This window comes from Pantherophis guttatus, chromosome 4 (genome assembly GCF_059756535.1).
Source record: "Pantherophis guttatus breed Tessera chromosome 4, ASM5975653v1, whole genome shotgun sequence".
Lineage (NCBI taxonomy): Eukaryota > Metazoa > Chordata > Lepidosauria > Squamata > Colubridae > Pantherophis > Pantherophis guttatus.
Window position 1 is genome coordinate 10,219,829 of NC_142066.1, and position 16,254 is coordinate 10,236,082.

General features: G+C 39.8%; 2 protein-coding genes across 2 annotated transcripts; both read right to left on the reverse strand.

Annotated features, from left to right (window-relative positions):
* Positions 1 to 4,881: 4,881 nt before the first annotated feature.
* LOC132711892 (vomeronasal type-2 receptor 26-like) lies at positions 4,882 to 12,358 on the reverse strand. The gene is made up of 5 exons (XM_087893304.1): positions 12,090 to 12,358; positions 10,439 to 10,730; positions 8,591 to 8,818; positions 8,050 to 8,176; positions 4,882 to 6,046 (listed from the first exon to the last, which is right to left on the reverse strand). The coding sequence occupies exons 1-5, from the start codon at positions 12,356 to 12,358 to the stop codon at positions 5,154 to 5,156; spliced, it is 1,809 nt and encodes a 602-aa protein (XP_087749430.1). The 3' UTR covers positions 4,882 to 5,153.
* On the reverse strand, positions 9,110 to 10,402 carry LOC148113706 (vomeronasal type-2 receptor 26-like). The gene has a single exon (XM_087891741.1). It carries the CDS (start codon positions 10,039 to 10,041, stop codon positions 9,199 to 9,201), a length of 843 nt encoding a protein of 280 aa, XP_087747867.1. The 5' UTR covers positions 10,042 to 10,402; the 3' UTR covers positions 9,110 to 9,198.
* Positions 12,359 to 16,254: the final 3,896 nt, after the last annotated feature.

Sequence of the window (16,254 nt, forward strand, 5' to 3'; positions counted from 1 at the left end):
ATCCACCATCCTAAGAAACCCCAAAGATAAAATTGAGTTAGAAAATCAAGGAGTATATGAAATCCCATGCACCACCTGCCCCACCACATACATCGAACAAACCAACAGAGGAATAAGTGCACGCATTGAAGAACACAAGAACTCAGTCAGAAAAGAAGAACCAACTTCTTCCCTGGTCCAAAGCCACAGGACATAATTTTGACCAGACCAGACCAGACCAGAACCATTGTCAAAACTGAACACTTTAACAACAGAATAATCAGAGAAGCCATCGAGATAGAAAAACATCCACACAGCATGAATAAACGAGATGATACCTCCCGCCTACCAGCCTTTTGGAAACCCGCCCTTATTGACAAATGAGTCCCTAACAAAAAGAATGACACCACACTCATGAGACCTACACTCACGAAACCACACAGGATACCACCACCACACATCCACGCAAAAAGCAAACCCACACTGATGAGGCATGACCACAAACCAGAAGCCAGACCACAGCTGCATCATTAGTCACTTTAAACCCCTCCAATCCATACGTGAAGCAAACTGACACCCACCATGAAGATGTGGCATGACCACAAACACGAAGCCAAACAACAGCAACGCAGCTCACCAGCTCTAATCCCTCTGCTACTCAGACTAACCCGAGCACAACCAAGCCCCGACCTAAACAGAACACCCCACCATCCAATCAGAGCACAGCCAACCCCCCATCCAATCAGAGCACAGCCAAACCCCCAACCAATCAGAACACACCTCCACCCAATCAGAACACAGCCAAGCTAACACCCATTCAGTTCACACTCCCACTGGCAGTTAAAAGGAAGAAATAGCTGCGATCACACACATTGCTCCTAGAAGCACAAAGCCGAGAACACCAGCCTGAAGATGACGAATGAGACTTCGTCGAAACGTTGCCAAGACACTTCCAATTTTACGTGGGAGAAGACCCGAATAACCAAAGACCTACATATATATATGTTTTCTCAGGTTTTCGCGGGTGTTTGTATGTAGGTCTTTGGTTATTCGGGTCTTCTCCCACGTAAAATTGGAAGTGTCTTGGCGACGTTTCGACGAAGTCTCATTCGTCATCTTCAGGCTGGTGTTCTCGGCTTCGTGCTTCCAGGAGCAATGTGAGATCGCAGCTGTCTCTTCCTTTTAACTGCTAGTGGGGGTGTGAGCTGATTGGGTGGGGACTTGGCTGTGTTCTGATTGGGTGGAGGTGTGTTCTGATTGGTTAGGGGCTTGGCTGTGCTCTGATTGGATGGGGAGTTGGTTGTGCTCTGATTGGCTGGGGGTGTGTTCTGTTTCGGTGGGGGCTTGGTTGTGCTCAGCTTAGTCTGAGTTGCAGGGGGATTTGAGCTGGTGAGCTGCGTTGTTGTTGTTTGGCTTCGTGTTTGTGGCCATGCGAGCTCTTCAGAGGGGTTTAAAGTGGCTAATGATGCGGCTGCGGTCTGGCTTCTGGTCCTTGGTTGTGGCTCATTATCAGTGTGGGTTTGAGTCTGCTTTCTGCGTGGATGTGTGGTGGTGACATCCTGTGTGGCTCTCGTGAGTGTGGGTCTGGTGTCATTTGTCGTGTTAGGGACTCGTTTGTCAATAAGGGCGGGTTTCCAAATGGCTGGTAGGCGGGAGGTATCGTCTCGTTTGTTCATGCTGTGTGGGCGTTTTTCTATCTCGATGGCTTCTCTGATTATTCTGTTGTTAAAGTGTTCAGTTTTGGCGATAGTTCTGGTCTTTTTAAAGTCAATATCGTGTCCTGTGGCTTTAAGGTGTTGGACCAGGGAAGAAGTTGGTTCCTCTTTTCTGACTGAGTTCTTGTGTTCTTCTATGCGTGCACTCAATTTTATCTTTGGGGTTTCTTAGGATGGTGGATATTTTTCGGTTTCTGCAGAATGCTGTCTTGATGTTGTGTTTGTGGAGTATCTTGCTGATTCTGTCTGTGGTGCCTTTTATGTATGGGAGGAGGGCTTTACCGTTTTCTTGTTCTCTGTCTTGGATTTTAGTGGGAGTTTCTTTTTGGATTAGGTTGGTGATCTTATTTCTTTGGAATCCATTGGATGTTAGTACGTTAGTGAGAGTGTGTAGTTCAGTTGTCTTAGTCTAATGGCTCCCTAGGACACACTATCTAAGAGAAGAAAACACACACAAACCGCTATCTGCACGCACTCTCACACCACCACCCTGCCCAGATCAACTCTGTAGCCAAGACACTCATTTCCAGAACAAAACGCTTAGCTGACGAACAACACCTAAAAACGTATATATATATATATATACGTATACGAAGAAGTAAGAAAATTGTGTATATATATATATATATATATATATATATATATATATATATATACACACACACACACACACACACACACACACACACACACACACACACACACACATGTTAAATAATATGGCAAAAATAAATCCAAGAAAACTGGAAATGCCATTTATTTATGAATATAAACTACTCTTTTCAATGTTCCTTTGAAATGGGCAATTAAAACTAATAAATATTGATACATTTGGGTTCTTCTAATTGCTCTTAAAGCATGGAATTTGGAATTCCCCTTTGAAGAATTTCTTTACTTGTCTCCAGACTTATGAAAATCTTCTCATGGAATGTTGCCCTTTAAAAAGAAGTATCTGATCTACTTCTCTTGTCCAATTTTGTACCGCAGACTGGTGGAAGTTAACCATGGCAGTATGAATTTCTCTCTTATAAGTAGTATTGTTTTATTTTATTGTTACCCTACCAAATGATAGTCTGCAGTATATTTCTTGAGCATTGATTCTCTCAACTTGCAAAGCTTTCCTGACCTGCTTCCAAGTTGCCATAGGGGGATTGAGCCTGGCAGCTGCATCAAGGAATTTGCACCTCAGTCAAAACAAAACACATCTTACCCGGCCAAAGTCAAGGCCATCTCCACAGAAACCAGTAATGACCGGAGGGAGTGACTTCTACGACCTGTGAAAATGCTTCATTGGGGAATTTGACTGATGACAAAAATTGGGGGAGGAGGAAACATGGTCAGAAGCAAGGCGCAGAAGTCAGAGTTGGCTTCACTTGGTTCGTGCCAACATGACGCTCCTAATAAACAACTGGGTTTTTCTTGAAACTTTGCTTGAGGCTCCTGATTTCATTAGGGCATCGGTCGGAACCCTTTATTATTCACAGTTGATTCTAAGAGAAAAATATTATCCAACACTTCAGTATTTTCTTTAGCTTATTAAGCTGCCACATAGAAGTGTGTGTGTGGGGGGGGGTCTCATTTATTTTTCCAAACTTATTTTTCCAAAGCACCAGAAGGCAAGACATGAAACAATGGATGGAACTAATCAAGGAGAGAAGCAACCTGGAATTAAGGAGAAACTTCCTAACAATGAGGAAAATTGGAACAGCTTGCCTTTCAGAAGTTGTAGGTGCTTCATCACTGGAAGTTTCTAAGAAAAGACTGGACACCCCCACCTATCCAAAAGAGTATAGGTTCTTCTGCTTGAGCAGTGGGACAAACTAGAAGACTTGCAAGGTCCCTTCCAGCTCTACTCTGATTGATTGTATTTGAGGATTGAGTATTGCAGCCCTGTATGACTAAATAGTGTTCACAGAATAGCAGTGGACACCCAGCTTATCTGTCACGTCCCTGATGGAGTCTGACTCTGAGATGGAAGAGGAATAGTTGATAGAGAGCAAGAGAGTGGCTCCATTGGCTGTGGAGGAAATTGGGGAAGAGTGAAGTCAGGCTACCCAGAACGGGGAGAGTTAGAACAAGGGAGAGGTGGTTCCGATGAAGATCAAAGCCCACCTCCTCCTCATCCTAGGGTACACAGGGAAGAACGGAGAAGAGAGCAATGGGGGTTGCATGGCTTACAAGGGAGGAAAGGGCCCCAATCCCCTTCACAAGATACACCTGGAGCTGGAGTTTAAAAGGAGAGGCAAATGGGAGCAGGTGGTGGTCAGGAACAAACACTGAGTTCATCTTGTGTTTATCTGAGCTCCTGACATCCTCCCAACTGATTTGATTTACCACCGTGCTACTTCAATTCTGAAATTCCTTATCTTGCTTGAACTGCCAGTTTAATTACCTTATCTTGCCCTGTTGGATTTATGGTTGGAAGTTTTGTATGCTTACAAGTTTATAGAAGGGTTTTTCTCCAGACTGGAGAGGAAAGGGACATTGGGGGCAGAGTTTGGAGCTAATAAAGGGACTTGTAATTATATTCTGGCTATGTTGCCTTTGTGCCACATCCCGGATCATCACATTATCCATACCATGAGGCTAATGGCAGGAGTTATAAAATTGATGCTTTCCAAATGGCCAGTACTATCTAACACACCATCCACATACCTTAGAAGACAGTTTTAAAAATGGAGTGGAAAAAAATGTGAGGCAAATCTGATTATTACCCATACATGAGGATTATCATGATCAAATATTCAGAGTCATATCTTGTAATCCATCATGGAATCCTGGACAGCAATTAATCTTTAATTAATATTAATTAATAGACTTTGATATTGAGACAGTAAGTCACCAGGAAAGGGCAACTTCTAACTAGTTCCATTTGATTTATTATCTGATACAGTTCAATACCCTTCTGGTTTTGTTCTTCCAAGGGAAAAATAGACAGCACTCATTCACTTCCAAACCAACCATGGCAGCTGTCAGTATTGAAAAACCAAATGGGGACTAAATATGACTGTGAAAACATCCTGGAAACTTTCCATCATATTGGGAGGAAATGCCCCACTGGAGGTTCCCTGGTTACAGGCATGAACTGTATCACCTTGAGGATATTGCTATCCAATGTCTAAATGATCTAGATATCTGGCCATAGGCTTAGCTACTCTAATAACTGCTGATACATATTTTAATTTTTCCTCATAATTTTATTCATCATTCATATTGTGCATTTTCAAAATAATTCACTGTTCTGGTGTTTTATATTTTGACTGGGGAATTCTGGGAGTCAAAGTCCATACATTTTAAACCTGTCAAGGTTGAGAAACATTGCTCATTCTATATATGCCATAAGAAATAAATGAATAAATAAACTCTGACATTATTTAATTAATTCTTAACTGTATATCGCCATCTCATTTAAACTCAGTATTGTTGGGAAAAATATAACATGCCCATTATACAATAACTTCATTTTATTAGTCCTTTCTTAGTGTTTAGTTCTGGTTTAAGAACAATGATGAAGCATTTTGGGAAGAAGATGCATCCCAATAACCCAGCACTGGAGGACAAGATGGAGAAGATCTCCACAGCCACCATGGCTTTTCCATTGGTACTCAGGTAAGTTGGAACAAAGGAGATCCACACACTGCAGAAAACCAACATGCTGAAAGTGATGAACTTGGCTTCATTAAAGCTGCCAGGTAAATTACGGGCAAGGAAAGCCACAATGAAGCTGGCAATAGCCAGGAAGCCCAGATAGCCCAGGACACAATAGAACATGAAGATAGAGCCTTCATTGCATTGCAAAATCATGATTTCTGTAAGGGAATTCATGTCTAACTCAGGGAATGGAGGAGATGTTGCCAGCCACAGAATGCAAAGACCTGCTTGAAGAAAAGAACAAGAAAGGACAATGGAAAGAGCCAATCTTTTCCCCACCCATTTTCTCATTGAAGAACCTGGCTTAGTAGCCATGAAAGCTACAACCACGGTAATAGTTTTAGCTAACACACAAGAAACAGCAACTGAGAAGATGATGCTGAATGCTGGTTGCCGGAGAAAGCAGGTTACTTTCCCTGGCTGACCAAGGAATAACAAGGAAGAGAGAAAGCAGAGCAGAAGGGCGATAAGGAGAGTGTAAGTGAGGTCCCGGTTGTTGGCCTTGACGATGGGGGTATCTCTACGCTTAAGGAAAATTCCTAGCACACTGATTGTCATGAAGGAAAAGGAAACAGCAGCTGAAGCCAGACTGATCCCTAAAGGTTCTTCAAAGGACAGGAAACTCATTGTTTTGTTAAGGCATCGATCTTGCTCTTGATTTGGATACTGATCCTCAGGACATTTGAAACAATCTTCTGTATCTGAATAAAAAGATCAAAAAGAAAGTCATTTACTTTCTATTTCTTTCTAATATGTTCTATAATATTGTTTGAAGACTGATATTCCTTCCAATCCTAGTTAGCCATGACCTTGTCAGAAATTCAGAAATTCCAATCAGAATTTCTGAAATTGAGAAAATAAGGTGGGTTGCAGTCCCTCTCCCTCTCTATCTCTTTTTCCCTCTCTTCAATATTGATGATTACACTTTTTAAGCCAATTTTACAATAGTTAAGTGGATAGTTTTCAATTTTCTCTATTACAGTGTCATACAATGCTTTGGATGACCACCATATAAAAGATGGCTGGGCCATAATTTTACCTTGGTCACTATGTATACTTTGGCCTGCAGGTGAGATAATAAATAGTTTGGATTTTGAATTCTGAGGCAAAAATGTCATATGAGAAAAGATTGTTTAGATTTAGATCTTATCAGAGCTGTGTTGATCAGGTCCTTAGTCTTTCAAGCCATATTGAAAGCAGCTAACAGAATAAATTGAAAACATCTCTTGTATTTGTGGATCTCACAGCAGCATACGATACAATATGGAGGGAGGGCCTATTAAGCAAATTCCTCCACGCTGTCCCCTGTAGGACTATGGGCCGCCTAATAAATAACGTGCTTTCAGCAAGGACCTTTCAAGTCATCATGGGTGACAAAATCAGTAAGCAAAGACACCTGAATAATGGACTCCCTCAGGGCTCCGTGCTGGCCCCATCTCTATTTACTCTAATATACCACCCATGCTATCAACAAAGTTCTCTTATGCTGATGTCCTGGCACTAGCATATAGCAACAAGGACATCGAAGCTACAGAAGGCGTACTTACAGCCGACCTTACAACTTTGAGCGCATACATCCACCAATGTAGGTTAATCCCAAGTGTAAATAAAACAGTTACAACATGTTTTCACCTTAACAACAAATTGGCAAAAAGAGAACTCAATGTATATCTAAATAACAAACTGCTCCCATATGAGGCAACACCAAAATACCTAGGGGTCACCTTAGACAGGACTCTGTCTTTTAAAAAACATATTCAGAATATGGCTTCCAAGGTTAACAGCAGAAATAACATTCTACAAAAACTATGTGGAACAATTTCGGGAGCTTCAGCCCCAACTCTTCAATGGAAAAGTGGATGGAAGCGTGGAGTAGCTATTCCCCCCAAGATATTTCTGAGCATATTAATCCTAATAGTATACCTCCAGGATTTAATTTACCCCGACACATATGGGTGACATACAATAGAATTAGAACAACTCATGGGGTGTGTTCCGACTCCTTGTATAAATGGGAAAGTCACCTTCAGCACAATGTGATTGCGCCCCCCCCCCCGACAGACTATCCAACATATAGTGAGGGAATGCTCTAACAGAAGGTATCCAGGAGATTTTAGGGACTTCCTCTGCATAACAATGACAGCTACTGACTAGATCTCCAAACTCGACATTAAACTGTGAAATGTTATTTCTGTTTTCCTCTTAGGTTTCTTACTGCTTTTTTAAAAAAATTGTTTTAATTGTTTTAACCTATAAAAATGAAGTGTTTTAATATTGTGTGTGACCAGCCATACGCTAAATAAATAAATAAAATAGTTTGGATTTTGAATTCTGAGGCAAAAATGTCATATGAGAAAAGATTGGATATATGAATGCTGGGATCTTGCGAAGTATCTTAGTATTCTCAAATATGAGAGATTATTAATAACTGAGGTTTATAGGGATTGCTTTGTTCCTTGTTTTGAAGCAGGGTTAAACTCAATTTTATTGAGGGCCGCATCAGGGTTGTGTTTGAACTCAGAGGGTTTTGTGTGTGTGTGTGGCCCGGGGTGGCCATGGTCACTGTGGGCGTGACAGGCCTTGAGTTTGACACCCCTGCTTTAGAGGGTGAAAAATAGAAATAGAAATAGAAAAATTGTAATTTATGACAAAACAATTTGTTTGCAGCCATTGTCTCCAAAATTTGAAGGATTTCATAACTGACCTATCTTGGTAGAAATCTTCCCCTGTGGACACGGCATACAATCATAGCAGCAAAAGCTTTTCTCTTCAGATTGTCTCTTCCAAGATCCAGGATGACAGTATTGATTGCACAGAGAAACTGGAAGAACCTGTTCATAACATGAAAAATGTTGCACCATTAGTTGCCGAGTTGTTAATCATTTGAAAATAGAGGCAATTAATCATCTTATGAAGGAAATCATGGCCAGCAGAGATCCCTTGGAGATAATTTAAGCTATTTCTTTCATTATTTAAAGAAGATGTTAAAATATAAACATTCCACATGCTTGAAGTCCATACTTCATTAAAACTTTTGTGCCATTCAAGAATTGCCTAGAGGCATTTGAAATGCATATTCTTAAAAAAAAAAAACAATAAGAAACTGGAATACCTCATAAATAACATTTTTTAAAAGTTGCAAAGAGATTCACCAAGTTTTTCTTCACTGGATATAATGGAGGAACATGATACATTTTTTAAGGAAAATGTATGCAGGAATCTGACCCATTCAAGAATACCCATACCTGGTTTAAATCTTTCTGCCATGCAATCAAATTTTCATTCATAATCAATTCATTTCCATCTGCAGCATTGGGATCTAATCTTCCAAATTTCACTCTCTGGATGGATTTGTTTGAAAAGGTGATCATGTTGATGATGTCAAATCCTTCTGCAATTTCCATGTTCTCATTAAAGGACACTGTTTCTCCTGCTGAGTTGTTGAAAGAAATGCTTTGAAGAAATGGGTGCAGCTACAGAGGAAGGAGGAGGAGGATGTTTAAAGAATAGTGGGATAAAACATTCTATGAAACATTTCCCTTTCTTTACAAATTTCTGTATGCTGCTTGATGTGACAAATATAAAGAATTAAGGTGGAGAGTATCACAACATACAGTAATGAGCACACTACTTTCCATTTTCATGGATATAAAAAGGCAACGTATTACTGTCAAAAGAATTTCACATCTTCCTCTTGGTTAGAAAGTGGAACGGAACCCAGTGGTAGGATTTAATGAGTGCAGAAGAACAGGACTTTCCTTACGTATTTATCATTGATTGATTGATTTAATCATAGCTACTTGAATGATATATTGTGCCTGAAAACATGTTTCAGCTTATTTTGTGATCCAAGTCACTTTCTAGTAAATGTTTCACATTTCTTGGACAACTTTACCTTAAAAGGTGGTAGATCTTGAGCTTCTGGGATTTTATTCACCCATATTTTATTCTGACTGGATTTTTTTGATAGTAAAGCCTGCAAAGAATGAGCCACAGCATAGATACCGTTATAGATGCTATAACTATGACCTGTCATTTGCATTTCAAAGAGAGGTCCAGGAAGACTGTCCAGATTCTCCTCCCCACTACATTTTCCCATGTCCATTGTTGGTCTTTCTGAATTAGACAAGGAACAGTCAAATGCTTGCTCCCAAAACCCTTTTAGAAATCCATCTCTTTGTCTCCAAAGGGGTTTTATAGACTTCAGAAATTCTTTGAAGGCTAGAATTTCACCTGAATGTATCTGAAAAGAAATGGCCCCATCAAACAATTGGAGATTCCAGGTCTTTACATTTGCTGTTAGTATGAAGTCAACTTGACTTGTTGTGATCCATACCTTTCTAAGGGATGCATTTAATTTATCTTCAGGATCGCTTAAAAATATGGGAGATATCATCCAGATAAGTGTATAAGACTCTCCATAGAGAATAAATACGTTTGCTTTAATGTCTGCGAAATGTATGTAAAAACTTTTAAGTATATCATTGAATGTATGGATTTCATCCAATGGAAGTAGCGGAGGGATTCTTTGTATGAAGGCTGGACAGATTCCATGCTGAGAAAGCATCTCTGGTAGCTTCTTCAAAAAGTGTTCTCCACTTTCATTTTTGACAGCAAAGAGTCCAACCCATTTCCATCCAAAATGTTGAAGCAATCGGATAAACCCAATGTATACAAGACATTCATTTGGTGCCATAAAATAAAAAGAAGAAAACTTACTGATATGAAATTCTTTTGGCGGGAAGGATCCATATGGGAGCTAAAAGAAAACCAAAAATATATTCAACAGGTGATTTAGATTTTCTTCCAATTGTTCATCTTCCTGAATTAGTTTCCAGTACAACAGGGTTGAAAATGCAGTAAATTAACTTCTGTTATAATTTTTCTAATTGCAAGAAGATCAAATACAGTACTAGCAAGTTGAAATCTGTCTTTACCAGTACAAGTTAATTTTAATTTTCAATGTCTTGCTAAGTATGGAATGAGATTTCCTTACAATCATGTTTTTGTGGAGACAAACACATGAGAATAAATTCTTAAGAAGGCTCTTAACTAATTAAGAACTAAAGAAATGTCCTCATCCCTGGACCCACCTGTGGTATTTTGTAGAACTCTACAATTTCTGCCATATGGGATGAAGTTTCTGATGCAAGTCCTCCAATAATGGCCACAATATTTGTCTGAAGTCCACATTTGTAGTTGGGCATAAATCTATCTGATTTGAAGAGCAGGTCCAGCGTGGTCCGATAAGTCATCCTTGCATCATAGTAACTGTCGTGAATATGGAACCCAAGGGTAATATTGGGCAAGATTTCTTGATTCTCATTGATTTCCTTGACAGCAAAGGCCAAGGAAAGGAGATGTTGGTAGAATTTTGTGATCAGACTGTAAGTAAAGAATGTTTCGTTTTAGAAAGTGAATGAATTAATTGATCACCAAGAAAAGCCATTTATACCTGTGATCACAATTTAAAAGATTAAATTCCCTTTATACTGTTTCAAAGTATCATGGAAGTCATTCATTAAAAAAATACAGTAATTTATCTTTTTAGATTGCCTATTAATGGCCAATGAGAACAATTTTTTTTAATTATTAAAAAGTTTTATAAGAAATACAAACATTTTCTCCCCCACACCCTTCCCCCCTCCCCCTTCCCCCCCACCCGCCTCCCTAGACTTCCCAGAACAGGCACAGGGTATAGCATTCACAAACATAAAGCTAAGATATGCTAACAAATTATTTGCATTCATATACTCCCTAAATCTTTAACTCCTTATAACTCAAGAACTATAAACATAAACTACTTAAAAAATATTTCATTCATAAGCTATATGAATCTTCTTGTTCGGATACTTTTTTTGTATATAATCAATCCACTTTCTCCATTCTGATATGTATCTTTCACTTGAATGATCTTTAAGATATGATGAAATTTTTGCCATCTCAGCCAGATGCACAATTTTTAATGTCCATTCCTCAATGGTAGGTGGATCTTCCTTCTTCCAGTACTGTGCCACCAGTAACCTGGCATCTGTTATTAAATTCAAAGCCAATGAGAACAATGTTGTGTCCTGTTTAACAGAGAGGAAACTAAACTTATTCCACTTCTTTATCTAATCTTCTTTAACCATTTTTGTGCTCCCATTTCCTCCTTTTTCTGAGGAAATGTGTTAATTGTAAAGATTAACACATTTTTGCATTTTTGCATTGCTTTTATGGAGATGAGTGATCATTTCTGAACATTTTCTTCTTATATTATGAATTCCTACTTTATCTATTTATATTCTAGGTATTGAAGTGTGTGGTGCTCTCTGAGCTTGATTGTTCCCTTTCAAATATTTTGCTTCCCAAATAGGTAACATATTAAAAACTTTGCAATGCTTTTCAGAACACTAAACTTATTACCTAACCTGATAATAAAATATCTGCATGAAATAACCAAGCTTAGATAGCAAGAATGATTGTTTTGATTATACCTGAGCTATATATGCTGTCTCACATTCATAATCTAGGTGTCCCTTAGACATTCAAATTCATATTTGTACCACTTTTTTCAAAATAATATAAAGACTCCCTCATTTCCATAGAGGCATAAAATCTGAAATCTCGGGGAAAAAAAATCAAGAAATGCTTGGTTTGACTTGTGACTTTATCTGCCTTCTTTGAGACCCTTGTGAGTCAAAGAAACTGATGTAGATATCTAGAAACGATCATTAGGTGAAGAAAGGTATGAGATTTGCTTACTCTGAAAGTCCATAGAGCTCCTGAGAAGGATGTTCATAAAATAAATGCTCTCTGAAGGCATAGATCATATGTGAAGCCATCCCTCCAATGAGGACATCACCAGGTTGGTACCATTCATGTGGAACTGGAAAAGGATCAACCTCTGGACACTTGAGTGCATTCATTTTGATCACGGGGAACATCAGAAAGAACAGTGCATCAACTGCTAAAAAATCTTCTAAAAGAGGTCTCCAACAGATCAACCCACACCAATGGATCTGATTTAGCATCCTCGATTTTCCCAACACGCCACCTAAGAGAAAAGCATCAATCTAAATCTTTAACTTCAATGGAGATACAGAAATAAGGAATGACTGAGATTTCTACAACCCAAATTTGAAATTGGTCTGATAAAAGAAAGAACTGATGCTGGAGGAAACAAACTCAATAGCCCTGTTTGACTCTTCCCACCACCTCAAGCTCTTCATGGAACCAGAGTTCATTTACAGCATCTTTCAGCCATGCATTCTAGTTTCACTGCTTTCCTGAAAATCTCTGGAGCTTTAAGCAGATAAGCCCATTATAGTAATTTGGACTCTTCAAGGAAAAGTTAATTATTTACTTCATAATAAACAAGATGTGCAATAGCTATTATTTAGCTTAGCATGGAACTGAAGAATTTTTGCTTAGAAAAAATTAATGCTTCAATTTTCATTAACCATTGCAGGATTTCCCAGCCACTTATAGAATCAAATAGAGATTACAATGTTAACTGGGTGTATCAGTGTGAAAAAACAAAAAAAAAAAAAAAAACCAAAAAAAACAAAAAACCCCAGCGATTTTGAAAAATACAGGGCCTTATAGAGATCATACTTATTGTAGATGGGATGTCATGAAAAACATGAAGAAGATTACTGTGAAAAATCATCACATAGATGTAAAATTTCACTAAGAACCGAATGTGAGTTTGGGTGTTTTTCTTTCAACTTGTGTCAAAATATTATACAAGTCTTACAGAGAGTGGTATTGAGGGGTGAAATCCAGTAGGTTCTGACAGGTTCTGGAGAACCGGTAGCAGAAATTTTGAGCAGTATGGAGAACTGGCAAATGCCACCTCTGGCTGGCCCCAGAGTGGGGTGGGAATGGAGATTTTGCAGTATCCTTCACCTGGAGTGGGGTGGGAATGGAGATTTTGCAGCATCTTTCACCTTTATGCCCACCACAACCCGCCCACCAAGCCACGCCCACAGAACCGGTAGTAAAATATAGTTGGATTTCACCACTGGTGTTATTCAAATAAGCATGTCTTTCCATCCTAAAATCTATAATGTCAATAGGGAAAACTTTGACCCAACCTGGAGAATATATTCATAATTCATAAGTTTTTTTGCAAGCATACATAAGATAACAGGTAAAAGTATAAACGTAATTTGAATACATGAAAAGAGTAAGTAGAAAAGCATATTAGGACAGGGACAGTAGGCACGTTGGTGCATTTATGCACGCCCCTTACGGTTCTGCCCCAGCTACGGGTCCCAAGAAGTGTAGCACACACACACAGCTCCAAAAACTCTTTTTAATACAAACAGACCCCTTTCAAAATGCAGGCTTTAACCACAAATGTCCTTATCAGCCTGCTATGAATTACAGAGATTAAACAAAGTCCGACAAGGGTTGGCAATCAGCCCAGAAACCAAGTTGTAACAAGAAACTCACTCTCAAAATGCTCTGCGTAGGACCAAACATTGTTTCCCGCAATATTTGCTATCTGTGTGTTAACTTAAATAGGCTAAGGGAGTGGCCAATTAACCCCAAGCCTTACTCTCAAGGAGACTTCCTCCTGATTAGCCGCTCCTGCCTTTTGGCAGCCCTGCGTGCTCAAGCATTGAGAAAAGGCTCCTCCACTTCACTCTCTTCACTCTCTTCTCCTCTGGAGGTTCTGAAGGCCCTGGCTGAGTCTTATTTATTTATTTATTTTGTTGCATTTCTATGCCGCCCAACTCCCAAGGGACTCTGCCTCTGGCACCACATCCTCTTCAGCCTCCTCACTGTCCAACTCAAGTGTCGGCTGCACAGGCTGCTGGCGCGATGCCACACCAGCCTCCTCATTGTCAGGATCAGCCACAATCCGCGCAGGCCGTTGGTGTGCCACAACACTTACAGACCTCTTAGAAAAGGGGTGAGGTCAACAGTAGACAGTTTAAGGTTAAAATTTGGGGGGTTTGGGGAAGAAACCAGAGTCAGGTAGTGCATTCCAGGCACTGACCACTCTGTTACTGAAGTCATATTTTCTACAATCGAATTTGGAACAATTTACCTTGAGTTTGTATCTATTATTGTTGTGGTTGAAGTTGAAGTAGTCATTGACAGGAAGGACTTTGTAACAGATAATTTTATGTACTATGCTTAGGTCAGACTGAAGTCGGCATAGTTCTAATTTGTCTAACCTCAAAATTTGGAGTCTGGTGGCATAAGGTATTTTATTGCGGTTAGAGGATGGAGGACTCTTCTCATAAAATATCTCTGGACTCCCTCGATTGTATTTATGTCCAATATGCAATGTGGGTTACAGCAGATGAGTTGTATTCAAGAATTGGTCTAGCAAATGTTTTGTATCCTCTAGTTAGTAGTACAATATTACCAGAGAAGAAGCTACGCAAGATTAGGTTAACGACTCTTAATGCTTCATATACTCTTAATGATTTCATATACTCCCATGCACCGCCTGCCCCACCACATACATCGGAGAAACCAACAGATGAATAAGTGCACGCATTGAAGAACACAAGAACTCAGTCAGAAAAGAGGAACCAACTTCTTCCCTGGTCCAACACCTCAAAGCCACAGGACATGATATTGACTTTAAAAAGACCAGAACTATCGCCAAAACTGAACACTTTAACAACAGAATAATCAGAGAAGCCATCGAGATAGAAAAACATCCACACAGCATGAATAAACGAGATGATACCTCCCGCCTACCAGCCATTTGGAAACCCGCCCTTATTCACAAACGAGTCCCTAACACAAAGAATGACACCAGACCCACACTCATGAGAGCCACACAGGATGTAGCCACCACACATCCACGCAGAAAGCAGACTCGAACCCACACTGATGATGAAGCACGACCCCGGACCAGAAGCCAGACCACAGCTGCATCATTAGCTACCTTAAACCCCTCCAATCCATACATGAAGCAGACTGACACCCTCCATGAAGAGATAGCACGGCCACGAACACAAAGCCAAACAACAGCAACACAGCTCACCAGCTCAAATCCCCCTGCTACTCAGACTGACCCGAGCACAACCAAGCCCCCACCTAAACAGAACACACAGCCAGCCAATCAGAGCACAGCCAAACCCCCATCCAATCAGAGCACAGCCAAACCCCCAACCAATCAGAACACACCTCTGCCCAATCAGAACACAGCCAAGCTCCCACCCAATCAGTTCACACACCCACTGGCAGTTAAAAGGAAGAAACAGCTGCGATCACACACATTGCTCCTAGAAGCACGAAGCCGAGAACACCAGCCTGAAGATGACGAATGAGACTTCGTCGAAATGTTGCCAAGAAACCTCCAATTTTACGCGGGAGAAAACCTGAATAACCAAAGACCTACACACAAACACCCGCGAAAACCTCAGAAAACATATATATATATATATATATATATATACACACACACACACACACACATGTTAAATAATATGGCAAAAAAGAATCCAAGAAAAACGGAAATGCCATTTATTTATGAACATAAACTATTCCTTTCAATGTTCCTTTGAAATGGGCAACTAAAACTAATAAATATTGACACATTTGGGTTCTTCTGATTGCTCTTAAAGTATGCATTTGGAATCCTACTTTGAAGAATTTCTTTACTTGTCTCCAGGATTATGAAAATCTGCTCATGGAATGTTGCCCTTTAAACGGAAGTGGATCTTTGTTTGATCTACTTCTCTTCTCCAATTTTGTACCGCAGACTGGTGGAAGTTAACCATGGTGGTATGAATTTCTCTCTTATAAATAATATTGTTTTATTTTATTGTTACCCTACCAAATGATAGTCTGCAGCTTATTTCTTGAGTGTTGATTCTGTCAACTTGCAAAGCTTTCCTGACCTGCTCCAAAGGTGTCAGGGGGATTGAGCCTGGCAACTGCATCGAGGAATTTGAAC